Genomic DNA, 27,627 nt, shown 5'->3' on the forward strand with positions numbered 1-27,627 from the left:
CAGATCGTTTCAGTTGGACACAGACGGAGCGACAGAGAAGCTGCTGCTCTGTTCAGAAAATGGCCGACAGATTTTCTAGGTTTAACGAAGAGCGTGATTTCCAGGTAATGCATGTAAAACGATTCACGGTTTGCATATATATTTTGTAATATCACGTCCGGGTGGGTTTTAGCACTGAAACACGGCAGTAAAACGTCACGTGCGGCTTCGCGTTACTTCACTCTGCAGTCGCGCATTTCGGTCCAGATGACGCCCGCTAGCACCGCAAGCTAGCTAAGCTAAGGCTAGTGCACTGCGGCTGTTTTGGCTTAAACCTACGTCTCGGTGTTCGTCTGTGCGCCACGTATGGTCCCCGTCGTGGGTTGCGAGCGGCACCGTTATGTAAACAACGAAACAGAAACAACATATATATTGAATTCCAACTAGCTTGTTAGTGACCTTGGTATATTTATCGACATACGCTAGCTGTGGCTAGCTAGCCAACGTTAGCGCGAGGCTAGCTGGTGCGCACATTTGTAGCACTAGCAAGAAACGGCTGTTTCATTTTTGACAGCTAGAATACAACGACCATACTCTCATAGGACTTCTTAATTCACGTGGTTACAGGTATATATTTATGTTGGTCCCGTTATTTAACGATGCAACGGCATCTAATATATCGTATGTATACACGCGAGGCTTAAATATCGAATCAATGTGGATTAACACGTCATTCACCACTAATTTTGATGATTTTCTCAAACTGTACATTTGTTTCATAACTTGTGTTTTACCACTGTAAAGGAGGCATCATGTCATCGCTGCTTTAGTTGTTGGAACCTTGCCAGACTGTTTTCACTCACCTGGATGTTGTTTGTTTCTATAATGCGACCTTAAATGTATTCTTCTCTGGAAACAAAGCAGCTGGCAACAAGGGGATGTGTGAAGTTGAGCACATTTTGTGTGCAACTGCATCCCTCTCTAATGCACATTAATAACAGTGTTATTTGTGTCACACGACGTTATTTCTGGTTGTATATGTACAACTGTAGTAGTACCAGAGTTGAGTTGCTGGATTTCACAAGCCCACATATATATCGAGCTGTGTGTCTTTCACTGGCTAAACTGTTTGTCTTTCACTTGCCTGCTATCTGTGACCACACCCAGTAAAAAAAACCCAACACATTACTGATTAGACATATAAAAAAAAGATGAATCCGCATCCACAGTTTAACTTGTTCTTTTTTTTTCTCTCACTAGAACAATTCTGTCACTCATCGGTTATTTTCATCCAGATTCCTCTGATGGCATTATAGTCTTTCTGCTTTACGCAGCATCACTCGAACTTTGCGTCTATAATTACTCATGTTCAAGCCGTCGAACATGTTTCATGTTAGACGTTTTATTGCGTAATCTACCAACTGGCAGAACGAGTGAAACATTGCAAGTATGCAGGTATCATTCTGTGGTACATGATGTCCCAGAAGCAAGATAATGAATACAAGTACAATGTTGTGCAGTGTTTTTAATCAACTAAAACCATCCACAAACCTCCAGCGGGTGTTTTGAGATTACTTGGGGTGGGGGGGTGCTTTATTGATCATTTATCTAACATTTTCAAAACATTTCTTCCTGGAACATCCCTTCAATTAATTAGAAAACATAATAGGAACTATCAATGTTGAAATGTAAATAGATGTTGAACATGCATGGTGACAAATGTGTCCCCGTCGTAGCAATTCCCTTGACCGGTGGCTTTTTTCCCTCGTAGTTTGTAAAGGAAGTTGAGAATTGACAGTGATGTTAAGGGTCAGAGGAAGGGCATATAATTGAATGAATGATTTGCCACTCATATTTTGTTCTTTCACTTGTGCCCCCATCATAAGATGGCAAGTGTTTTTGAACAAAGACCCAGTGGCTATGCTGTGGTTTTTGGTTATGTAGAAAGTAGCTGTTGGTTGTTTCCTATAGAGAAGTACTGTGGTGAAATGGGTGAATTACCAGACATTCATTAGAACCCATTACAAGTTTAAGCATGTGTATAAGCTTTTGAAATTACTCGTGTTATTTCCCTCTAAACGCACTGTGTTGCTGCCCGATGGGAATTCAGTGTTCTGCTTTTTTTTGTGTGGTCACATAGAGGTGAATCGCTGTGTGGTCTGAATGAGTCTGTTGAGGACCGCTCCGGCTCAGCACAGTGGAGCTCTGTGTGTGTGTGTAAGTGTGTGTGTGTGTGTGTGTGTGTGTGTGTGTGTGTGTGAGTGTGTGAGATTGGCTGCAAAGGCATTCATATGCTCAGTATTCAGAAAGTTTCTTCAGACTCTAAACACTAAAGCTTGCTGCCAAGCAGCGCGGCGTAGGAAACACCCAGAGACGGTCTCCCTAATATCCACAGCCCAACCAGTCCAACAGCTTGCTCTGCTTAACTGATTTGCATTATTGTTGTTGTCGGAGCTTTAGCATGCAGCTAATCTTGAGTTGCAGAAACACACCAAGCTATTTATGAACATCCACTGGCTGTCAGAGCCGGCTGGCTTGTACTCTCTTACTTCCAAACTTAAGGTTGTCTGGTGCATCCATTTCGCTGTTGGAGCACTTTTTCCACTGCAAATTGGCTCCTGTAATGTTCATCAGGGGACAGAGCAAGAATCACGTCAATGCAGCATTGCTGTATTTGTTTGTGTATGAGAGTCTGAGCAATGAGGAAGCAGCAGCAACAATAAGAAGTCATCGTGGTGGATAGGGGCTGAGCTCATGGCACATTAAGTGGTCTGAGCAGAGAGTCAGCAGGAGGAGAGATGCTGGTGGAAGAGCAGGGAGCCATTGATTTGTTCATAAATAAATCCTTTGCCTTTTCTCTGCATCTCCCCTTGTCATAATCCCCGGCTTCACTCAGGCTGATGAGGGGTGTCTCATCTGAATTAATGACGGCCAGCGCGGCATCAAATCTCCTCATTATTGTGGGCTGATATGAGTAGTTGCTTATCCCTGCGAAACCAGATTCCCCAATGAGAACGCGTGGCGTACGCCTCCTGTATGGCTCAGCCCATGTTGCCATTGTCTTTTCACAGTAACATCGGCCGCGCTGTAACTGTAGAATATTTTGCAGAAGTACAAAAAGTCCGCAATGGTGCGAGATAATAACCTGCTGTGCATGTTCCATCTCTCAAACAGACATGTCCTCTGGCTCCTAGCTGCAAGCATCTAGTAAATAATATACCGCAGACTATTTTGGGAATCTTTCAGTTTTCTGCTTGTGTTTTAAGGTCAGGAGAAAACGAACTCGCAAACATGACCTTCGTCTCTCTCCTCTGCTGGTAAAGGGGAGGAAGCCATCTGTCCAGAGCAGAAACTGCTGTAAACACGCACTACTTTTGGTCGTGGTAGCAAGCCCATTACTCACTCTCTGTCCCACCCAGGGCATGGACTTAAAAATACATTTGTATAAGTTAAGCTGTGCTTCAAATTGACACAACAAATAGCCTGAGGAGGAAGTCGTCCTTCACTGCTGTCACTCCTGCAATACATTTGCCAGAAAAATAAAGAGGCAGAAAACTTGGCTGTGTCAGGAACATTTTCAATCATATCTTTTAATAAACTAATGCTCAAAGGCCCTTTTTGTATTATAATAACTGAAAAATGGGATAAACATAGCCGCAGTCGCATATACCTGATGTTTACTTGTTTCCTCTGGTGCATGGAGCTTAGCTTTGCTCTGCTTTTTTGTGATTTTTCTCTTAATATATGTTTAAAAATAAATCTTGCTTTATATAGCTGTTGAACATGCTATCTTGTGCTGTGGCTAAATTAACCGCTTCAAATTCTGTGGTGTGATTATTAGACTAGTGACTTGCTTTCTTGCAAATAAACTAATGCTCGTGTTAAAATGCTTGTATAAACTAGTGTTTAGTGATGGATCTTTCTTTGAAAATATTTCTGTAATTGCTCCCAATTATGGCTGCAACTAATGATGTTTGTATTTGATATGAATCCTTTTTAGTTTTGTTATTAAAAGATGTTTATGAAATGTCAGAAAATAGGGAAAAATGTTCATTTACAATTTTACAGATGTCTTCATATTGGCGGAACAGTCTGGTAAGATCAGAAAATGTCATCGCTTTGATGCAGTCTATAAAACCAGGAAAAGACAACACTTATGCCATATCTCATATCAGTATATAGATATTATATCAATGAAAATTGATATAATATCTATATGCTGCGCTGCCCTACAATCCAGTAATTCCATCAGTTTTTCAACCAACAAAGAAAGCAAACGCATGTCTAAAATAACCTTTTAAATGTGTGTTTCTCAGGGTGGGAATCACTTTGACCATTATGAAGAGGGCCACTTGGATCTGGAGCAGGCGTCCTTGGACAAGCCCATCGAATCGGTAAGGCCGCATCCATCATCCCGCACCATTGGACCAGCTGTGAGAGTGGATGATTGGTCCAGGGAGGAATAAGAACCACACCTTTTTTTTTTTTACTCCATTCATTCTGTCTAGATGCATCCAGTGTTTTCTTGAACACACTTGCCACCTAACCTGTAGAATCACTTGTCTCATGTCCATTAATGCCCCCCTTTAAGCCCCCCTCCTCCTCCCCACACTTCCCATGTCCTCTGCCTACTCCATTTCCTGTGTGACAGTTAAAAATGATTATGTAAATGCTAGATCCTCCTGTTTTTTATGTCCAGATAAACATTTGATCAGTCTCTCATTAGTCATTGTTAGTCATCTTAGCACTGAGATGAGATGACTCTGAAAAGCACGGGGTGGATAAAGCACTGTCGTTGATGGCTTTTTGCTGTTATTTAGACGAAATTGGATATGTGGTAATGAGATTTTATTCTGGATGCTGGATATTGATTTGATTGAGTTTGCTGTACGGAGCCCTGCAGTCTTGTTATATTTGTTAGGTGATTCACTTCAACAACTCTGATTTCTTTAAATATTTGGGGTGTAGTCATGAATAAATACCCTCCTTAAACAAGAGTAATCTCATGTCGCAGGCCAGATTTAGACTTAAAAGCAGCCTGATTTGGGTGTTTACATTCATACATCTTGTTTTTATGCCGTGGCTTTAATATTTCTGAGATTTAAAAAAAAATTAAAATAGTCGGCAGTGCTTTTTCCACTCCATTTAGCAAGCAAGAGAGTGCACATAAGATGGTGTGAATGGCTACATTTGTGTTTGAATGAGTGTGTCTATGTAGCTCTAGCATTCATGTGTTAGTGTTTGTGTCTATAGGACAGTTATCTTATTGTACACAACTTGGGGTGTTCGACATTTCTCTCCTGCAGCGAATTGGCCCCTATTAGCTAAGCAGCAATGACCCGGTTTGTATTTGCACGCTCTGCTTTCTTACTCCTATCTTTAGGGTCCTTGTAACGCTTCTCTTACTGTCTTTCTCTCTCTCTCTGTTTCACTACTGTCACACTCTACCTCTCTTTTCTCCCTCTCGCTCCCTCTCTCTCTCTCGCTCCCTCCCTACTACACAGTGATTCGGTGTACAGTACCCTCTGTCATTCTGTGCTGGCATGGTGCTTGTGCAACTGGGACTGCATTTTTTCGCTGAAGAGGCACAAAGATAATAGCGCAGGAAGCTCACTTCTTTCTGTCTTTTCCACTCTTTCCATCCCCCTCTCCTCCCCTCCTCCTCATCCTTCTCCTCCTCTCTGTCTCTGAAGCGATGCGGTGAGCAGGCCCGAACTCCTCTTACCTACACAGTGTCCGGTCACCTCTCCTCAACGTTATGGATGTGCTTTGTGAGCCAATCAGAGAGCATCAGCTACCTGGTGTAGATTACAAATTATAGTTTTATCTGAAACGGCTGCATTGGACATTTGTATATCAGTCATCAGCCATAGTAATAATCACTGATTGATAGCTTATGAAATAGAAAAAATGCATGTTTTTCTTCAATTAGAGAGCTAGTCAAACAATTAATGTGACTAATTTGCCGCATTACTAAACAAAAGTAAATTATTGGTAGATAAAATTATAGAATAAAAGAACAAATTCAGAACGATTAACATGTATGGTACAATTTAAAGTAGATTAGACTATTTTTTACGATTAAATATATACAATTTATATCATATTTCTGTCAGTTTCATCAGAGGAAAAATCTATATAAATGGTGTTTTTCCTTATCAAGTCATTATTAGATGATATTTTCCCACTTTTTATGATCACATTTGTGCTTTCTAGAGCTCAGGAATATAAAAAAACGTTATGTCCTGGATGATTTTTCCATATTCCATACTGGCACACAAACACCCCGCAGTGTGTGGGTGCTGGAGGGGGAGAGGTGGCCTGCTCACCTGGCTTGAGTGGCTCTTCGGCTCCTGCGCTATTATTTGTGGAGGGGCGCTGAGGGCCGCGCTGCAGCGTGACAGCTCTTCACAAATCGGCCACACAAAAAACAAGAGGTGCCGTCACTTCGTCACCAAAAATAACACACGACAGTCTCTTTGGAAAGTGCATGCCCAAAGAAGAAGGTGGCAGACTTTTCATCCGCAGGCAAGTAACCACGAAAGTTTGCCACCGATTTTAAAAACTGATGATTAATGAAGATCATATTTATTTTTTTCCGTTGGATTTGGGTGACATCAGGCGCGTTACCACAAAGGACACGGCTCCTCTTTTGAACGGCAGCAGCATGTAGCAACGTGCTAGCCGAGAGCCTGGCGGCAAACGGCGACTTCCGCTGCGCTCAAATGCGTAACTGAACCACAACCACGTTGTTGGACACGGACCTTCTGGTAGTTCGTCAACACGTGTCGCAGCCGTGACCCCCCACGTTGGTCAACGCTTCAGCCCAGCTCCTCGGAGCCCCTCCCCCCTGCCACTTATTGTGTGTGATCTATAGGCAGCTAGAGGTCTGTGGTACTTTATTGGGATCTTTTTTCTCTTTCTGTCGTTTCCCTTTGGCCTTTGCTCTTTCTCTCTAACATTGTTTTTGCATTGCATGTGTTAACTTGGTAGCATTCAGTACTATTATACCTCAACAGTCTGTCCTAATCACTACTACAGTTTTCCTCCCAGACTCATACCTCCCACGTCCTCTGCCCCTCCTCCCCCTTCCAGTCCCTCCAACCTCCCCTCCCCGACCAAGAGCGATATGCAGCGGGCAGCCTCAGAGCCACAGAAACAACACATACACACCAGAAACAAGCCACGCACGATACACAGGACACCAAACGATTCTTTCATAGCAAAAAGTTTGTTGTGCATTTCTTCTTCATCCAATACTTTGGTTACATTAAGATGCACAGAAAGGAGACTTTAGGATAGCAGTGCATCAGCTGTTACTGAATTAAGTGTGCAGCCTTTTGCATTATAACCAGACATTATGTTTGTCACTGAAAATCCTCTACTAGACGTCTAACACCTATTCTGTGCAAAGAGAGGGAAAAAAGAGGAAATGGTTAGTTTTATTTAATCCTCAACCACGTTTTTTACAACACAGCAAGCTCTCTATTTAGTCTTAATCCAGGGCGCAGCAGGGGGGGAGGAGTTCAAGGTCATTGCTGAGGCCCTCCAAATGTTCTTTTTTAAAGTTGCCATTGGAGTAAGAGTGGGGGGAAAAACTATAACAAAAAATAACCACAACCTTGCTTCAAACTCAATGGGAATGCGAGTGTTAACGGTCTCTGTTTAAAGACGCTGGAGAACTTTGATTAACTTTGATAAACATCCTGTTGATGATTTTGAGCCTTCGGCATTGAGGTAAGTAGGTATTTTAAGTTGTTTTAACATATAAACAGTTTTATTAATTGGACTCTGCTTCTGTCATTTCCCCCTCCCATCACGTAGTTGATGAACTATTTAATCCCCTCACGTTCAATCTGACACATCCACACTTTCATCTCCATATGCTGGGAAGCAGGAGCCTTCTGCTTCAGCCATTTGGTACTCGATGCCCTCAGGACAGTTGTTTCCATTTAGTCGCACCTGCTTTAGCTGAGCGCCGAGCGCAAGGGAGCTGCAAGAGTTAATGAGGGGCAGCAGTCGGCGTCCTCCACCAGCACTTTCCAAAAAAACAAAAAACATTCCTCAGGGACACGAGAGAGGATGATGAGTAACTGCAGCAGCCCACTTTTTTTGTGTTGTTGTTTTGCAACAGAGATCCCTCGAGGCTTTTGTCTCTGTTTTCTTTTCAGAACATGCAAAAGCTCCGATCTGCGGTCATCCAAAGGAGATTACATAACATGTGTAATTTGGGTTTTATTTTCGGGTTAGTCACTTATGTGGATTATCATGCCTGTTTTGCAGGGACACACAAACACACCCACGCTGTGCACATACACACAGCTGCACAGACCGAAGCAATCCGGTTCCTAAATACTCTGAGGTCTCTAGGTGGGGTCCCCTGCATATCACTTCCCTTTCCCATACTCCTTTATTATAAAACATCCCTTCTCGTAGATCTCCTTTGTTTGGATAACATTTTCTACTTTTCTTTCTCCTGTATTAACAGTCAATTGGTGGATTTATTGACATGCCTACCTTTTTTTCTGTTTGTATACAGTATTATGTTTGTTTAAAGAAAAAAAAAAAGCAGAGAGATTTTGCATTTTTAAAGAACTTTAGAGAAGCTATAGCAGAATTGCAGTTGAAAGCGTTTTGGCCGGTTTCTTACGTTGTGTCACGTGTGACTGTTTTTTTGACAGCCCAGTATTTTAAAGCCAGGTTCGTATGGAAATGCCTTCACTCCACTTGCACTGCTGTTGGACTCGCCGTCGTTGCTTTCATCCGTCTGTCTGTCTCTTCTTTTGGTGCACTCATCTGTTGGTCGACACGCAGCCGGCTCCTCATCTCCGCCCTCTAACCCCCCGACTGAGCCCATTTGAACTAATCTCTCTATTAGTTGCGACTGATGCCTCATCCAACCTGCCCTTGTTTTTGATATTATTCTTTTTTTTAATCTGTTTGAGATGGGGGGGGGAAAAAAGGATTGGGAGAGGAAACATGTTTAATTTAAGCTAGGGCGTATGTTCTCTAAGCTTTCAGACCTTTTCATTACACAGCCTTTAGTCAGACTTCTCTAGGGGGAAAAATATAAACTAATCAGCGAACAAGAGTGTTTCTCAGGCGGCTACTTTAGGGCACATTTTTTATTTTCCTCCTCCTTCTCCCTCCCTAGCCTCATAGATCAGCTAATCCTCCCAAATCAATATAAATGTTCACCATGAGTGTTGCAGCATGATGCTGCAGTAAGGGACAGAAGCGATACCCGATGTCGGTGGGAGGGGAGGCTTTTCACTGCAGCAGATTCTGCAGTGTTTTCCTCCACAATGAATTTCAGGAAAGATGTTGTCCACACACACACACACACACACACTATCAGCCATGTAGCCTGGACAGTTATGAGCTGACGCAGGGACGCTGTCTCCAACCACGTGAGGCCCGGCTCAGATTCCTTTCTTATCTCTTCCCACAGCGGAAGGGATCTGACAGTCTCTCAGAGTAAGCACAGCTAAGACGTCCATGAAATGGAGAGGGAGCGAGGGAAAGAAAGAGGGAGGGAGGGAGAGAAGGGGAAGAAATGCCAAACAGGAAGTGAAGCATCTCCCCTATCTCGGGAGGCGAGCATCAGCCAGATGTTTTTGGATAGATTTATCCCGGTGTCTGCGATAGTGATCAGTTGTTGACATACTTTTTTTTTTATTATTTCCATCGGGCAAATGAAGGCAACAGTTTGTTATGAACCACCTGAAAATTAAAAAAAAAAAAACGCCAAATGAGACCCTCGCGGGCGGAGATGCAGTGTTTGCCGTGTGTGAGACTACCACTCCCCCTTCACATGCACTAACCCATTCAAGCCCAGCTCACCTCCACCACCCCATAAAGTCACCTCCACCATGGCTCAGCCTGCTCCTCACACCTCTGACCCGACCTCCTCTTTTTGTCAAAGAGAACTAACGAGCCCCGTTGAGCCATCACCTTCCTCTCTGTGCCTGATCCACCCCCCCGAAACTAACACAAGCTGAGAGTTTTGTGTCACCCCGCCCTCCACCACCGACCCGCTCCACCCTTCTGTGTACGTGTACCATTCACAGTGCGCTACTAACACCGACGATCCTTTTTGTTAAAGCCATTTAACAAAAAGCCGCATGCTGTTTTGTTCCAACCCCCCTCCCCTCCTCCCTTCTTCACTTTCTGTTTGTGAAAGTTGACGTCAATCTCTTTGTGATTATAAATATCCTTTTTTATTTTTTTGTTTGGTTTGTATGTTTGTTTGGTAGAATGCAGCACTCTGGTGAATGTTAGACAAGCTTGGAATAGTTATAATCACAACAGAAGAAAAAAACAACAACATTGCTTATTAAGAAAATCTCATTGTTCCCTGTTTTATTTGTGCTTGAGGATGTACTGTAGTGTGTAGTGGTGGGACGGTCTTGCATTTCACTTAATGTTTTTCGTTTTCTTGCTGACCCATACTAGTGATATATAACGGTCTCAGACGTGTACATTTGGCCCCAGAGATTTCCTGTTGTGCTTGTTCTTGCACTCGTCCTCTCGCCTCTTCGATGCGTTGTTGGTCCCCTGATCTCGTCCACATGCGCACCTGTTTGCACACTTTGTCGTAGCAATCATTAGCATTGAAAGGAAATACTTCAAAGTTATCCTAGCGGATTAAAAAAAACGACCTTAAGGTCAATTTCTAATGAATGAATACTAATGATATCTATGATAATGTTCAAACTAAAGGCATGCATTGGTGTCTTTTTGATATCAAAAGTGTGCACGTGGTCGGGGCCAGGTGTTTGACAACAGACCAGAGATGCTTGACGTGTCCAAAAACTTGCTCAATAGCTATTTTCTGGCACATCGAATGGGGCTACATGCACACAATGTCTCCCTCTCTTCACCTGCACACCCACATATCCCCCTCACGCGTGCATATTCTGTCCACCCTGGGCCTTGTAATGGTAATCCAAGGCCCACTAGCTCCACTTCTGTCTCTTCCTCTCTCGCTATATATATATATATATTTTTTTTATTTGTGTGATAGCTGCATATGTGTCATGGTGCTCCCCCCTTGTCATGAGTACAGAATCACAGCAAGCTTGGAGTTTCTGGTCTTCGTTTTTGTTATTTGCAAGATTTCCATACCTCGTTTTTTCTGTGTCACTTTTTTCTATGTGTGCAAAGACCTTTTGCTCTGTAGTGGTTCATATATGTATGCGTGTGTGATACATATATTGTCCCCTCCTTCCTCCCACTCCTCCTTCCTTAACTTCTCAAGTTAGTGGATGTGACTTGATGTGTTGTTGTTATTATTAATCCCAAAAGAAAGAAAAAAAACGCTTATACACAATTTCTTTTTAAAGATAAATAAATCTCAATCCTGTAGATTACAGACTATAGCCTCATGTATACATCGTAGTGGAAACCTTACCCTCTCTCCCAGTCTCCCCCCTCACCCTTACCCGCCCTTACCACTCCTTGTGCTGGTAGACACTGATATTACACGCTGTAGGTGATGTGGATGACAATAATGATTATGGTGATGGTGGTGGTGGTTGTGCTGATGATGATAGTGTGATTTGAGTGTTTTTTATTTATTTTTTGTTTTGTTATTTGATCAGTACCCAAACGGGGAAAAGCTCCTCTTATTATTGGAATATTTTTGGTTTTTTTCTCCTCTTTTCTCTCTGCTAGGATAACATCGGACACCGGCTGCTTCAGAAACATGGCTGGAAGTTGGGGCAAGGGCTCGGCAAAACAATGCAGGGTAAGGAATCCCTCGTCTGTACGCTTACGTTCAATGTATGCTGGTGGTACTGAGCCTCCACGCTGTCATTTGCTTTCCTCCTCACATTTCCAGGTTTTTTTTTATTTTTTTGTAATTTTTTATCAGCAGCTTTTCTTTTTCTCTCTTTCTTTCTCTGGTCTTTCCCTTTTTGTGTCTGTTGCTGGGTAAATTTGATTTAAAACAAACGTCATTCCAGTTGTTGCTGCTGCTCTCGTGCAGCTGTCAGGAGATCCAGAGGCCTCGTAAAGGATTGAGACTGATGGCAGGGACTCCTTCGCGGTTTGGAGATTGGAAGTGAAGCGTTTATTTGTGTTTCAATCATGCGTTTAGTTTACAGCAATCCACATTCAAGCGAGCCTTTCCGCCCCCCCCTTCTAAAACACAATAATTAGTGACAGTTATGTTTACTTCCCGTTGTTTTAGCCAGCAGGCGTTTGAGAAAAAGTGGTTATGGACTTGGATGGCTGATGTGCCAGCACATGCGTCTCGTACCTTCTCCGGATCTTCCTCTGAACTCTTTGCTTACAAACAAAACGCCCTCTGATCAGCTGACATCGCCGGGTTTACGTCGTGGTTGTTCCTCCTCTAAGGCGTGGGTCGTATGTTTTGTGATAATGAAAAGCACATGGTTTGCTCTGGGGGGGAAAAAACAAACCAGCAAACGCGTTAGCCAGTTGTCGTCTCTCTTTGAAGGAATGCAAAGCTCTTGAATAACCAGGCGAAGTACGAGATCTTTGTCTGTTTGCATCGTGTCTTCTGTTTTTTTTACAAGACATGCACTCTCAGTCCAAATCTCTCTGGTCTGTGTCACTCTAATCTATTAATATTATCTGTGCAGAAGGAAGCTTTTATCCTTCTTTTTATTATTATTTTAAGATCAAGGATTGCCGTCTCTTTGGGGTGGAGAGGAAAGTGCTTCGTAAGCTCTGCACGTAGAATTAACTCCATAAGATGTAGAAGGCTTTCAACGAGAAAGAGGTGTACTTTCTGAAGACCTCTGTAGTCCGATGGCCCGGTGGATATTGACTCGCTGCGGGACTGAACAGAGCCGAGAGTGTGTGTGTGTGTGTGTGTGTGTGTGTGTGTGTGTGTGTGTGTGTGTGTGTGTGTGTGTGTGTGTGTGTGTGTGTGTGTGTGTGTGTGTGGGTCGGTCTTGGCTAACGCCAGCACCTCATTAGCTCAACCCCGCTGTGCTCGTGGGCTCATTGGCTCGGAGGCAGTGGTGCAGAGCCTGGCATGTGTCCACCGAGCCTCTTCCTGTCTCCCTCATCTTTATTCTCTCTTTCCTCCTTACTTTTCTATCTCCCTCTTCGTAGCCTCACCCCTTCCCTGCACTCTTTCCGCAGAGGCTGATGAATAGCATTGTCCGTGAGTGATGCCATCACTGGCAGGCCAGTGTGTCCTTGCAGTTTGCTCAGATTAGAGCTTTTTTTTTTTCGCGCATCATTTCTGGCATTTTGTCTTTCCTCCTCCGCAGAGTTTTTCTTCTTCTATCCTCTCGGCTTGTACCATTTTAACCTCAGATCTTTCATTCCTATAACGCTCACGCTGTCGTTTTCATCCACTTAAGTGCAACTCTCCCCGCACACCCAGCTGCAGCATGCTCAGCGTCAGTCATTTTAACGAGAAACACGTTTCAAGCGCACGCCCCAAACTTTGAGCCCAGTTACAAGCCTGACGCGTGAACATATCGTGGGGTCGATGCAGAGCTAGCAAAGCGAGTGAGTTGCTTAAAAAGACGGCCAATCTAAAGACACAAGATATCCAACGTTGTGCTGCTTGATTCAATTTGCAGGCAGCATAGTTAGATTACTGAAATGTCCATGTCATCCTCATGTGTGGAGGGGGTCAGGGTAATGAGATTGCAGTTGTCTGTGCAGACAGAGAGACAGAAAACTGTCTGCGAACTCCTCACATGTGTGCTTGACTCGTGGTTTATCGAGCTGAGACTTCATCAGATGACTGCGGTGGTACTAAAACAATGTTGTGTACTGACCAAAAGAGTAGATGAGGAAGAATAAATCCATCCCATTTCCTCTGTTTTAACGCCTCAGGGTGGTACTCGATGTATTCCCCTCAGTGGGGAAACAGTCCAACCGGCAGGCTTTTGCAGTAAATAACGTGTCTTTTTGTTTATATCTGCTCTCCACACTGTCTGATTTGAAGAGTCTTGATATATTAAAGTATATTAAAGGTTTATCGCGCCTCTCGGTGAGCCGTTGAGCTGCTCCCCTGGGTGCCCTGGCACCTCTCTCTCATGCGCATATATGGCCTCGGCCTCCCGGTTGTTGTCGTCTCGTAGGTATTCTCGGCCTGACGATGGCCAGCGACCAGAGCGGAGCGGGACGCCGCTTCACTCTGGGCAGCAGCAGGAGGAGTGGGGGGGGGGTAACAAGCACGTTTGTGATTTGTTACAGCGTGTGGCGTTGTAATATTTCCATCTTGGCCTTCGAAACCGGCCGAATAGCGATTCATTTGACGCGCTAAGGACGTGTGCCTTGTGTGGAGGAGAGAGCGAGTTGCTGGCTGACTGTGCTCTTGTTCTTCGCCGCTGGCACCACTGATGTGCGGTTACGTAAGCTTCCTGCTTTGTGGGCAGATGAGACTGCGGCAAAAGTGTGTCCAGTTGTTTTGTAGGAATTAACGGCCCACTGTCTCCGCTCTTAATTTGCTTAACGCGCTCAGGAGTAGGCAACACAACACGTTGAAGTTTGCTGGATAATCGTTGTAATCTTCCTCTCCTTTCCTGTCCTTCTTGCAAGAAGAGAAGGTTTTTTTTTATTTTTTTGACATTTTTGAAGTGAAAGCATTGTGACCCCTTTTTTAAGTTTTTCACTGTATTGACTTTGTTCTTATTCTTCTTTTGTCCTTTTGCCCCTTTTTAGGTAAGGTTTGTTGGATCCCCTCTGTATGTCAGTATGTGTGTGTGTGTGTGTGTGTGGGTGTGTTTTCTTTCTCCCACTCTGCAGTTGACCTCAATGTAACACCCCCTTTTACAGTGTACCGTAGGCTAATGGCCTCTGTCAGCTTCCTCCTCTTTGCTTCATAATCACTAAACCTTTATTTCAATCTGCACAAAGACTATGAAGTGCTTTTCGATTTGAACAAAGAAACAAAAATCCATTTGAAATCACGGTAGATTTAGGAAGCCATGATTCCATCACACACCCCTTTTTTTTATTTTTTTTAGAATCATCGTCTCCGCGTATTTTATTTTTTTCCTCCTTTTGAGTTTCCGTTGCTGCTGTCGGGTATCTGATTGGCTGTAACCACGGCTCAGTCTTTGAATGGCTTGCAGAGTAGACAAGTCCCTCCCTCTCTTCCTCCTCTGCTTGTTTGCCTGTTTCTACCTCCAAACCTGTGAAACTTGTGTGTATGTGTGTGGTCGTCATGTGGGACTGAGACGTGTGTGTGTGTGTGTCTGTTACTGACCGGGCCATAGAGTCAACTTACAGGGAAAATCTCGCCACCCTTCTCCACCCCCGAATGTCTCTGTCCCCATGGTCCCCCCCCCCTCTTCCCCTCTTTTTCTTTGCCCCTCCTGCACAGCATGTTTGTCCCAGAGGTTGCACTCCTGCCTCAAACCGCCACTCTCACATGGGGCTTTAAGCAGTGTTGGAGGGAGTAACACACTGAATGTACTTCCACGTGATGGAGTGAAATGAAACCCCTCCAGACGGGTGCATAGTTCACATTTTTCAAAGTGGACTTCGGTAAAAAATTTTAAAAAAAAACGCTGCCGCATAGCGATGCAGACCCCCCCCCCCCCTCCTTCCCTCACTCTAAGCACTGCTCAAAGCCTTGCTGGCTCTTTCCTCAGGTACATTTTTTTATGTGTGTCATGTGTTCACCGCACATCCCCAAAAAACAAGCTCGCCGTGGCCGTAAGAGAGCGAGGAACTGGGCCGACGAGCGTCCCGCGGGGCAAAAATAAAAAGCTCAAAAGGGGGCGGGGGGAATGGTGGTCTTCCCATAGCCGTGTCCGAAATCATTCACTCGTTCACTCCCTGCCCACCGCCTCGTGGTTCTGAGGACTATATAGTGAGCTCACCAGCAGAAACGCCATCGGACACTCCTCGTTTTGCATACTAAATACATGCATGTTTGTGATGAATACGTATCGTTAGCCATTTTGTCGAGTCGCTCGTTTTTAGCTAAAACGCTCTGAGAGCTTTTATTGTGAAAAGTCGTAAAGTGGTTTACGCTGCCGGGGTATTTTACTAAATCTTTTGCGGGTGTTTGTGTGGTGATTCTCTCTCCTCTCGTCCGTCTGCCATTTTTTCCTTCGGCGCAATGCATGATGGGACGTAGTGCTTGGTTTCGTGACCATCGGTCATACATTATGGGGTACTTTGAGTCCACTATAAGGTGTAATAATAATAATTCTCACTCCACATTCGGGGCAGCAAACAAAATGGCGAACTCACTATATAATTCCTCTGTACAGTGAAGAGGGAGTGATTTTGGACACGTTTGAAAAAATACATACAAAAAAAGACACTTTCCTTGTCACAGACGCTCCAAAAGTAGATGTTACTTTTAATTTATGACTTTAGAAGACACACTTTCCTTCTTCCCTTCACCTTTCTGCTCGGTGACGGTGAAAAAAAAGTGTTTTTTTTTTCGAGACGCCAGGCTTAGGGGACGGGGACGAGCGGTCGGGGGAGAGTGGTGAGAGAGCACCCTGTAAGCACCTAGCCCTGAGTGAAGGGATGAAGGGGAGGGTGGGGGTGTCACACTGAAGCCCCTCTGGTATTAAACCCCCTAAACCACACCCCAAACCCCACCCTCCCTTCTCTATGTGCCTCAATCTTCCTGCTTAACCAATTGGTGTTTCTTTTTTACAGCGATTTGATCCTGCCCATGTTGTGCTGATGGTAAACTTAGTGGTAAATGTTATTTTATCCCCCCCAATTGAATTGTTTTATTTTCGTTTTAATTTCGTCCCATTTTTGTTTGTTTTTTCTCCTCTCATCAGAGCACCAATGCTACATAGGCTTTCAATTCTCTCTGTACTAGTCCTCCATTCTGCTGCTTGTATATTATCATGCATATGTATTACTCTTAGAACATTGTCATTTTGTTTGTTTTCAGTTTTTTTTGTGTTTTTTTTATTTTTTTTAAAACCTTGTGATTCACACCTTGTGATTTAGATGCACATTGTTTTTGTCTGGTCCCTTTCTTTTCCACTGGAATGGGTAATGTGGAAGTATTGTCACTGTGTTTAAAGATTGGTGATAGTTTTGGGATGACTGTAATTGTTCATTAATCTTTAATTCTGGGCCTGGCTTGTGACTCCGCTCAGACAGACCACTGCAGTGGCTGGCTAACAGACCCAATGCCTCTTTACTTTTTAGAGGGGGGGGGTTCACTTCTCTATCGCTGTTGGGCAAAGAGCGTGAACAACACACACACACACACACACACGTCCACAAGCAGAGCGTCTCGTGATCTAGACGTCACACAATCCTAGTGGAAATACGGCCGAAAAACAATTGTGCAATCATGAAAATAAGCGTTTTCCAGCTGACGGACACTGCAGTGGGGCTGAGGGTCCAGCTAGGCCGGTATATGTTACAATGCCCATGCATTTATGATTTCACAATGAATATGTCATTGGGCTGTGGTGACTAAATTACTCGTGAAACGACACAGATATTGGAATTGATTGATATTCGCACTTTCCTCCGTGTCAGGAAGTGATAAATTCGTAGTTTAATGAAAATGCATTTATATTTAATACATTATACATGTTGAGTATTACTTTTTCGTATTATTAGAGTTCTGTTTTTTCTTTCTAAAAGAGAAAACTTTCATTTTGAGTCTAAAACCACAGCAGTTAAACTTCGATTTGTATATTTTGCAAGCCCAATGCTTGTTGTTATTCCATATGCCCAATGGTATACAAACAATAATAATTCATACAAAAACTTGAATATGTGGGAAGAAAAAAAAAAACTGAAACCAAACATAATTGATAATCAGTAAGATTGATTATTGGCTGGCTGGCAACAGGAGCAGCAGAACTAGTCCAAATTATTTTTTATGCCTCTTGTTTTGAGACCCCGCCCTCCTCCTCCCCCCTGTCTACCTGTCTGTCTGTCCTCCCCCTCATTCTCCCCCTCCCCTCCCCATGTTTCACCAGGTAAGTATCCCCCATCCCTTGCACTGTCACCACGGCGATACCTGGCCTGTGACGTCACTCTGCTGTAGTTCAGTGCTTGTGTCCTTTTTTAATTTTTTACTGTCTTTCTCTCTGCTTTGTTTGGCTGATTTTTTTTTTTTTTATGAGTGGATTAAGCAATTCTGTGTCGATCTCCAAAGTAGTTTTGATTTCTTTTTTTGATATATATATTTTATATCTTTAATGTTTCATTCTGTTTTGTTTTTTTTGGTTGTCTTCGGTTTGTTTATTTTCCTACAGTTAATTTCCTTCCGATCCAGCTCTTTTCACAGCTTACGTAATGTAATTTAAATAAGGTGGGGGGGGGGGGAGGGGGTTGGTCCTCAGGACAAGTTGAAAGGGTGCAAAGGTCAGAAAGAGATGGTGCAATACGCCTCAGATAATATTGGGAGGCTGTGTTCCCCTCATGGAGGGTGTCGCAGTGGTGCTCAGTGAGCAGCGGCAGCAGCTGCCCGGCCTGTTGCAACTCCCTGTACACACACACACACACACACACACACACACACGCGCACCACACGCAGCCCCTCGAGCTGTAGCGTCCTTGATAAATTTGGCATACTGGTCCAACAGGACTGCAGCAGTGAAACGGGCGGAGGAAGAGGAGGAGGAGGAGGAGGAGGAGGAGGGGCGGCGACACGCCGAGCGGCGACGTAATCAAGATCGAGCTGACGGTTTTGTTTCTTTAACCGTCTCTGTTGCCCTCGTAGTTGTGGCTACTTTCCAAAACAAAAAAAATGCAAATCGGCAGCCCGGTATGTCGGTCTCTGCTCGGTGGCTGCAGTAAGCTGTGAGAATGGCTGGTGTTTGGTTCACTGTAGCTTTCTGGTCTCTCTGCACTTCAAAGGCAAAAAAAAATAAATCTCTAACCCCAGCACCCTATGCTCTTAAAAAAAAAAAAAAGAAAAAGCAGGCTGTGTCTCCGAGCTGGCCGTCCCCGTCCCCGCCTCAGAAAACTCACCTGGCCCCCCTCTCTCTGTCTCTTTTCCCTCAGGACGCACCGACCCTGTGCCCATCACCCTCAAATATGATGTCATGGGAATGGGACGGATGGAGATGGAGGTAAGAATTCACTTTATTAAGCCTCGCCCAAAATCACAAATTACTACATACTTCTTCATTAATGAGGACGTAGTAGAAGCATCAGGGCATATTTTAAATGTCCTGGTTGCTGCTAAACATCATCAGTGTCCAGCAGGGTCGGGCGACATGTAAACATTTCCCAACCGGCCGCCTTCAGCGCCTTTTTAGCCTCTTTTTTTCCCCATTATTGAACCAAAGAAATTGGAATACATGAGTAGAAATGGAATATCATATTAATAAGTTTGTTTTCTTATGTGTATAATCGGCTTAAAATATATATATAATTAAATTAAAAAAAACGTATAATACCTTTTTTAGAATGAGCTGTTTATGTTCACATACGGCCACCATGTTCCTACAACAGCTCAGATCAAACCAATCACCGGCTCTAGATGGGGCCACTTGATTCCCCTTCATGCTTTTATCTGTGTGCTGCGAGGTATTTGAAATGAAGAACATGTGCTAACGCAAACCCATCGATCATCGACCCCTCGGGGCTGGCGCTCCAAACTCGTCTCTGGAAGAATTATTGGGCGCTTTTAAATCCATGAAAGGAAACCCATAACTGAGCTGGCGGCGCACCGGGCACGAGAGTTTCAGCCGGAGTCGCGTCAAAGCTCGGCAGCCAGAAGCGTTTTTTTCTTCTGAAATGATCGATCGCGCTTCACCAGAAGAAGCGCCGGCCTGAAATGAATTTATGGGTGCCAAATGTTAATCTCTCCGTACGAGAAAGATTCACGGTACGGGTTGCGTCCCTCATCTCCACCGAGGGGGGGGAAGTTTCACTGCTGCACGGCGGTTTGTCAAGATGTCCGTTAAAGATCTCGACTGCCGTGACCTCGACCCCTCCCTCCCCCAAAAGAAACACCCTATAGATATAGACAACCCATCAAACATGAATTATCATATGATGAAGTAACGCTCGCTGCCTCAGTGGACATGAAGATGCTTTCAATCTGCCGGCTGCGCAGCGCAGACGTTCCTGGAATGCCGGTCCCTGCCGTAAATTCCCGTTTGACCTTCTGCTGAGTATCATTCATCCGTCTTTAAAGGAGGATAGTGGAGGAATGCTTCTCTGTTGACGCGCTCCCACAATCCATCATGTTTTTTTTTTTTGTTGGTCTGCCGCAGTGTGAATATCCGTTGTGTAAATCACGTGCCCTGTGTTCTCCCTACACTTTTGCATTGATGCGGTTTTGCAGAAGGACTCGTTTTGATGCAGCCAACTGACCAATAGGACTTCAGTTGTGACTTAAGCAATCTGACATTTAGGAAAGAAAACCCAAAACGGACCAATCACAGCCCCTGAAAGCCCGTAGGGGTCAACGGCTGAGCCTGTCCACACAGTTTAATAAAACCATGAATGGAATATAAGATGAAACTGGACTGCTCGCTTTGATCCAGGAGTGTAACTGTTGTGTCTTTTTTTTTTTTTTAAGCTGGACTATGCAGAGGACGCCACAGAAAAGAGAAGAGTGCTCGAAGTGGAGAAGGAGGACACAGAAGAACTGCGGCAAAAATACAAGGTATGTGTGTGTCGTTCTGAATGTTGGTGTTGGTTTCTGTCACACACACTCGTTAAAAGGCTGCTGTGGTGCGTCTAAAAAGTGTCATTTTCAAACACTTTGTATTCCCTGTCAACAACAGGACCAGGTGGAAAAGGAGAAAGCCATTGCAAAGGCTCTGGAAGACCTGAGAGCCAATTTCTACTGTGAGCTATGTGACAAACAGTACACCAAACACCAGGAGTTCGACAACCACATCAACTCTTACGACCACGCTCACAAGCAGGTACTTCTGAATATCAATTTTCGCCCTCCTCTGTTTGTTTTTTTTCCTGTGAGAGAAGAGATCCTGATGGGGCTTTTGTTTCTCCCGCATCTTTCACGTAATTGCAGCGGCTCAAAGAGCTCAAGCAGAGAGAGTTCGCTCGTAATGTCTCGTCCCGGACCCGGAAAGGTGGGAAGAAGCACGAAAAGATGCTGCGCCGGCTGCACGAGCTGGCGGAGCAGAGGAAACAACAGGACCGGTGAGAATGTGATCCCGGACTGCCCTCTGCTGGCCGGACATCAAAACATATCTGAAGTTGTAGCACAATAATTGTAGATCATTCTCTCTAAAACTGCTTCTTTCAGTTGGAAAACCCTTTCTGCAACGTCTCATCATCATCATGCGTTTGTGTTTCAGCACTCCGGGAAGCGGGCCCATGTTCAAACCGACCACGGTGGCCGTGGACGGCGAGAAGTCCGAAGACGGCGACCTGACGCCGGAGAACGCGGCCTTAACGGACTGCGTCCTGGAAGGATCCTTCGCGGACATAAGCGAAGCCGAGTCCCCGAAGCCGAGTCCGACCATCAGCTTCTCCCTGGGGAAAAGCAGCGCCACCTCCCCGACCTCGAGCGGGGCGTCCAAAGTCAGCGTGTCCTTCTCTTTCGCCAAGAAGGCCCCTGTGAAGCTGGAGACGGTCGCCGCGGCGTTCGCGGATCACGGAGAGGAGGCTATGGAGGAAGAGGAGGGCCAGGAGGGCGAGAAGGCCGCGGGGCAAGAGGAGACGTCCGGGAGCAGCACAAACAGCCCGAAGGAGGACGGATCAGGAGGAGTTGACGGAGGAGAGGCCGCTGTTGGGGCAGCGGAGGAGGAGGTGCAGCCGCCTGACGACAGCGCCTCTTTAGCCTCCACTCTCAACAAACTGAAGATGATGATGAAAAAGGAGGAAGGCTATGCCGGACAGGAGCCCGAGTACTATCACTACATACCCCCGGCTCACTGCAGGGTGAAGCCTCGCTTCCAGTTTCTGCTTTTTATGAAGGCCACCGATCAGTGTCTGATCAAAGCTGACGAAGACGAGGAGATGGTGCAGGAGGAAGAGGAGGATGGCGACAACGAGGAGGAGGAGGAGGAGGAAAAGGAGAAGAAGGATGAAGATATTCCTGAACAGACGGAGCCAGACGTCACAGAGTGCAAGACTGAAAAAGAAGAAGAAGATGATGTCACGTCATCCCCGGACCCCGAGCCGGCTCCTCCGTCGCCGAAAGTAAAGACGGAGGAGGTCGCCGTCGTAGAAGCAGATGCAGCCGCCGTTGTCCCGGCTTCCCCGAAACAGAAAGCAGAGAGCGCGCAGGATACTCCTGAATCCAACTCGGGTCCTAAAATCCCCACGGGTCCCTTCTTCCCAGTGCTGAGTAAAGACGAGAGCACGACCCTGCAGTGGCCCTCTGAGCTCCTCGAATTCACCAAAGCCCAGCCGTCCCTGTCCTACAGCTGTAATCCCCTCTACTTTGACTTCAAGCTGTCCCGCAACAAAGGAGTGCGTGGCGGGAAAGCGGCGAAGTCTTCAAAGCCTTGTGAAGAATCTGATGACAAGAGGAAAGAGTCGGCCGCCGCGCCCGCTGAAGGAGATAAGACGAGTAAACCCGGCACCAGCGCTGACAAAGACAAGCCGGTGATGGCGGGCGAGCCCGGCCAACCGGACGGTGAGGAGCAAAAGCTTGCGACCGGCGGTGCCAAGAAGAAGAAGAAAAAGAAGAAGCATAAGAAGTCTGCAAAGCGCTCGAAGCGCAAAGGAAAAGACAAGGAAGCGAAAGAGGACGTGGAGGGCGAGACGGAGGCGACGCAGGAGAAGCCCAAAAAGAAGAAGAAACACAAACGGAAGAAGAGCAAGAACAAGGCGCCGGATCAAGACGAGGAGGCGGTGGGCGAGAAGGAGAAGGAAAAACCAAAGTCGGAAGACAAAGCCGTCGCCTCCTCTGTTACGCTGACACCTGGAGGGGGAGGGGCCACGGGAAACGCAGGAGTCGAGTCGGGGAAGAGGAAACGCGCCGCGAAGGAAGTGCCTTGCAAGTCTGGAGCGGAGGAAGGAGGAGCCGGAAAGGGCGCCGACAAGGTCAACTCGGAGGAGCGCGGCGCCCCCAAGCGGCAAAAGACGGACTCCGGCGCACCTCAAAGCGCCTCCTGCTCCACCTCGGCCCAGAAGAGCCCCGGCCCCGGTCGACCTCCCAGCAGCGACAGCGAGGAGGAAGGCGGCTCCAATACTCAGCGCTCGCGGCACCACAGGTCGAGCCCCCGGGAGCAACGGCGCCACCACAGCGAGGAGTCGCGGCGGTCCTGCAGCCGCTCCTCGAGGCGCGGGGAGAGGCGGGGCAGCAGCCGCCAGCGCCACCGGGGCCAGCCCTCCCGCAGCCACTCGGACTCCAGCAGCTCCGAGCGCTCCTCGGCGGGCAGCAGCGCCTACAGCCACCGCAGCCGGAGCTACTCGGACAGCTACAGCGACTACAGCAAGGAGGGCCGCCGGCGGAGGCACTCCAAGCGATCGTCGGACTCAGAGTACGAGCGGAGGGGCAGCCGAGGCCGGAGGCGGTCCAGGAGGCGCCAGTCGTCCTCCTCGTCCTCGGAAGACTCGCGCTCGCGTTCGCGCAGCTACAGCCGCAGGAAGCGGCACCGGCGGCAGCAGCACCACCACCGCAGCAGCTCGAGGAGCTCCAGCAGCTGGAGCCGCAGCACCAGCGCCAGATCCTGGAGGCGCAGCTACAGCCGCAGCCACAGCTCCGCCAGCCGCTCCTCCAGCTCCACCAAAGGGTCGTCTCGCCGGCGGGCCCCGAGGGCTCGGGCCGACGCCGACGCGCAGCGCAGGGACTTCAACCGCTCCTGCATCTACCGCTCCCAGTCGCCGCGTTCGTCCTCGTCGCGAGGCCTCAACCGCAACGCCCATTCGTCCGGCTCGCAGTCTCTGAGGCTCGGGGGCTCGCGAGATGCAGGCGAGCAGAAAAACAGCCTCACCGCACGCCAGCTGCTGGAGAAGGTTCAGTCTAAGAAAAGCTCTGACGATTCTACCGCGGGAGCAAAATCTGGGATTAAGATCAAGGACCCGCCACAGGGATACTTTGGTCCCAAGCTACCGCCGACCCTGGGAAGCAAAGCCATGCTGCCGCTTTTCGGTAAGCTGCAGGCCGGGAAGAAGCCGATGTTTCCTCTCACCAGACCGGTGGAGAGCGAGAAGTTGGGGGTTGGAAAGTGCTCTGAGCCCGAGGTGATCCTGGTGGAGCCCATCAGGGAGTTCCCCCCACCACCGCCACCCCCAGCGCCACTGGTCCTGGTCCAGAAGGTGGAAGAGGCCCCACAGATCACGTTGGTGGTGCAGGAGGAGACGCCCCTGCCCACTCCAGAAGTCCAGCTGCTCCAAGAGCCCCAGCCGTTGTTTGAACAGGACCCCTCCATGGCAATGCCCCAGTACCAAGGAGAACCGGGACAGGACCCCTCTCAAATCCCCATGATGGACTCCCTCATGACCGAAATGCAGCAGCCGATGCACGCCTACCCGGCTTACCCGCCGCCCAACCTGGAGGAGGACTGCATGGAGGCGGAGGAGGACGGACTGGCGCCTCTGGAGAGCCAGCCCATCACGTTCACGCCGGAGGAGATGGAGAAGTACGGCAAGCTGCAGCAGGCGGCGCAGCAGCACATCCAGCAGCAGCTCATGGCCAAGCAGGTCAAGACGTTCCCCTCGGCCGCGGCCGCCGCCGCAGCCCAGGCAGCCGCCGCCGCTGCAGCCGCCAACATGGCCCAGGCGCCCCACCCTCAAGCCATGCAGCAGATCCACATCCAGCAACCCACCATATCCATGCCCTCCGGCACGTCGCTCGCCACGGTGCAGCACGCCATCCTGCAGCACCACGCCGCCGCCGCCGCGGCCATGGGCCTGCACCCGGCGCACGCCCACCACCAACACCCCGCACACGCCCAGCTGGCCCAGGTACACCACATTCCCCAGCACCACCTCACCCCCATCTCCTTGTCTCACATGGGCCACTCCCTGGGCCACACCCTGGGCCACTCGCTGGGCCACTCTTTGCAGCACTCGCTGGGACACGCCGGGCTGATCCCCGCCCACCACACGGCCTTCCTCTCCGGTCAGCCGATACACATCATCCCGGCGTCCGCACTTCACCACACTCCCTTAGCGCTCCACCACGTCCCGCACGGCCTCTACCCCACGCTTTTCGCGCAGCGTCCCTCGCAGGCTGCCGCGGCGGCGGCGCTGCAGCTCCACCCGCTGCTCCACCCAATCTTCTCAGGGCAGGACCTCCAGCACCCGCCCAACCACGGCTCTTGAGTTTGCGACACAAGTGAAGGAGTTCTCAGTCACGGCGACCCCCCCCCAAACCTCACTGGAAGAAAGACTCCACCTGAACCGGCTCGGTTCACGGATGTAAAAGGTGAAGAAGTCTTTGCAGCGGCGTGCGGGCAGCGAGACAGGAAGCTGTCGGTGAACTACCCCTTTTTACCGGACAACGCGGCGCAGAAGTTGTAGCCACAAAGTGGTGCTGCCTGTGTTGGGACGTTAACATTTTCTTCAGGCTCGTGAGAGTTTTTTTCTTCCTTTTTCATGTTTTGTCCCAAAATGCTAAACCGGAAGGGGGTAGAGTTAAAAAGACTTCCTTGAGACTTTAGCTTCAATTCCAGCTTGAGGTATAATAATGATAATATGAATAACACCCGTTCCTGATTCAACGATGAATCAGACAAACCACTGGAGGTTTCTTTTGCTCGTTTTCCACGTACAAAGCATTCAGTTTTTTCTCGTTTCGGCAGCCAAAGAGACGTAACGGCTGAAGCTGTAAGCCGAAATCATGACGCGAGAGGGGGAAGTACGTGATCGGCGAACAGCTTCGACTCTGTGATGTAACCGTCAGAGAGGCGTACTTATACTTACTGATATCGTTTGTTTTCATATGACTACTTGCTCTCTATTGGCTCCTTGGTCTCATAATTTGTAATGCAGTAACTTGTACATATATCAGTGTGTAATGTGAAGAATCCCACCAATGATGACCATATGAAAATGGGTATGACATAAGAACTCTCTGGTTCGTGGGCGGGAAATGTGACGTCTGTGTGAGGAAACGTCCCGATGCTGGGACATGTTCACGTTCCCCCGTGGCGAGAGGGTGCACCTGAATAAAATTGCACTGAAAATCTGTACATGGAGATGGTGCGTTTGCATCATGTAACAATAAGATTGTAGAATACTGCAATAATTGTATTTTTCTGTTTTTAAATTATTTTCCAAAAATGCTCTTCTGAAGAAGAGCTGTGTTTTTGTTTTTTTTTTGTTGCTTTTGTGTAATTTTGTAAATAAACCTGCTGTAGATTAACTGATTAACATGCTAGAGGTTTTTGGTATTGGAAAAAAATGTAAAAAAAAAAAAGCAGAAAGACGAGATGGATGGGAGACGGTCAAGTGTACGTATTTTATCACGTTTGTTTATAAATTAGCCCGCTGAAGACGGGCTAAGAGGCGAAGGATAGTGATCTGTTCAAACAGTAGCAACTCTGTATTTTCTAAGGACTTACTGTTTCAGAAAATAAAATATTGAGTTCATGTGTTTTTCTGTAATATGTCGGGTTCCTCACATTTATACGTTAACAAGACTCACAAGCATGAAGAAGCTCCATCTGGAGGACAGTGACAAAGATTAACCCCTAGATGGCGCCCTGGTTAGCTTGAATACACTTGTGAAAGCAGGAAATTAGCACAACAGCGGCTGTGACAACCCTCAGTCTTAACTTTGATCACAACAGAGGAAATGAAACTTGTTTTTATTCTATCAATAATTAAGTCACAGAGTGAGACCAGACGGAAGCTTAAATCCAAGAGATTATTTAGAAATTATACATCGTAACGAATAAAACAAACTATTCTACGGAAAAATGTTGAGTTAAGGTGTAAAGAAACATGAAGCATTGTGAGTATTTCTATGACAAAACGAGGCAGAATGACAAAGATTCAGATAGAAAACAAACAGCTGGTCTCTGGAGGAAAAAGCTGAGATTGAAGCTCAGTGAAGTTGTTTTTTAGAAACAGTTGAGAGTGATTTACAGCCTCAGAGTGGTTTTGATTAGATTCTGGATCTGTGGCAGTGATCTGGAGGAGAGCAGAGTCCTGATATCAAAGTTCACTGCTCTGTCATAGCTTCAAGTGGAATAAAATACTGACTTATGAGGATCATGGAACGCTACCATTTTGCAAAAAGGTGCCCCAAATAATTTAAATGGTGTTAAACAGAACTATGAATGGCACGATTTCTAAAACTCCCAAATATGATGTTTAAAAAAAACAAAAAAAACTGCCACTTTTCATATCATGAGGGATGCCGCGCTGCAGAAATGTCCACGACTGATCTCGGCAGCCGCTGTGGCTGGACGGCGGGTTCAGCCCAGGTATCGAACCACCAGGAACATGAGGACGCAGGTGGCCAGCATGCCGCCGACCATGATCAACTTATCCTGCGTGGCTCGCTTTTCTATCAGTCTCATCACCGTGTTGGACAGGCCCAGCATGTTGGCCACGTCCAGCATCTTCTTGTGGGTCCCCTGTGCAGAGCGGAGGGGGGGAAAATCACACGTTAGAGGATTGTTCTTGGCTTCACGTGAACGCATTGTAATTACTGACTGATTTGGTGGATTTTGGGAAACGTTTGCGCGGCCAACGCCCTCCTGACGCGCCGCTCCGTCAGAGGCGTTCTCACGGCTAGACGACACAGACGCACCCTGATAAGAGGAGGCCTGGAGCGAAACCAGGAAGACCATCATCCTCCCTGGAAACCAGGACTCACCC

At 46.9% G+C, this 27,627-nt stretch overlaps 2 protein-coding genes across 6 annotated transcripts in view; one reads left to right on the forward strand and one right to left on the reverse strand.

Moving 5' to 3' along the window:
• On the forward strand, nucleotides 1-26,391 carry gpatch8 (G patch domain containing 8). Of its 5 annotated transcripts, XM_068578180.1 has the most exons (9): nucleotides 4,293-4,373; nucleotides 5,286-5,321; nucleotides 8,661-8,679; nucleotides 11,656-11,728; nucleotides 18,925-18,992; nucleotides 20,453-20,539; nucleotides 20,661-20,804; nucleotides 20,912-21,042; nucleotides 21,201-26,391. In XM_068578180.1, exons 4-9 carry the CDS (start codon nucleotides 11,722-11,724, stop codon nucleotides 25,120-25,122), a joined length of 4,359 nt encoding a protein of 1,452 aa, XP_068434281.1. In that variant the 5' UTR covers nucleotides 4,293-4,373; nucleotides 5,286-5,321; nucleotides 8,661-8,679; nucleotides 11,656-11,721; the 3' UTR covers nucleotides 25,123-26,391. The 5 variants fall into 5 exon arrangements, with proteins under 5 accessions (XP_068434280.1, XP_068434281.1, XP_068434284.1 ...); XM_068578179.1 differs by lacking the exons at nucleotides 5,286-5,321; nucleotides 8,661-8,679 and adding an exon at nucleotides 1-104 and having other exon boundaries at nucleotides 4,296-4,373; XM_068578183.1 differs by lacking the exons at nucleotides 4,293-4,373; nucleotides 5,286-5,321 and adding an exon at nucleotides 16,597-16,638 and having other exon boundaries at nucleotides 5,484-8,679.
• The window catches only part of gosr2 (golgi SNAP receptor complex member 2), a 3,989-nt gene continuing 2,467 nt past the window's right edge, over nucleotides 26,106-27,627 (reverse strand). The window contains exon 6 of the mRNA XM_068578184.1: nucleotides 26,106-27,383. Within this exon, the coding sequence (XP_068434285.1) occupies nucleotides 27,222-27,383 (162 nt within the window). The 3' untranslated portion in view covers nucleotides 26,106-27,221. The remainder of the gene's footprint in view (nucleotides 27,384-27,627) is intronic.

The sequence above is a fragment of the Clinocottus analis genome, unplaced genomic scaffold, assembly GCF_023055335.1.
Source record: "Clinocottus analis isolate CAN_PGR_092001 unplaced genomic scaffold, fCliAna1.0.p SCAF_16, whole genome shotgun sequence".
Taxonomy (NCBI): domain Eukaryota; kingdom Metazoa; phylum Chordata; class Actinopteri; order Perciformes; family Cottidae; genus Clinocottus; species Clinocottus analis.

Coding starts and splice junctions, on each gene's coding strand:
- gpatch8 (XM_068578179.1), top strand. CDS start 60: ATGGCCGACAGATTTTCTAGGTTTAACGAAGAGCGTGATTTCCAG. Junction 105..4,295: donor ACGAAGAGCGTGATTTCCAG/GTAATGCATGTA, acceptor TGTGTTTCTCAG/GGTGGGAATCACTTTGACCA. Junction 20,805..20,911: donor ACGACCACGCTCACAAGCAG/GTACTTCTGAAT, acceptor ACGTAATTGCAG/CGGCTCAAAGAGCTCAAGCA.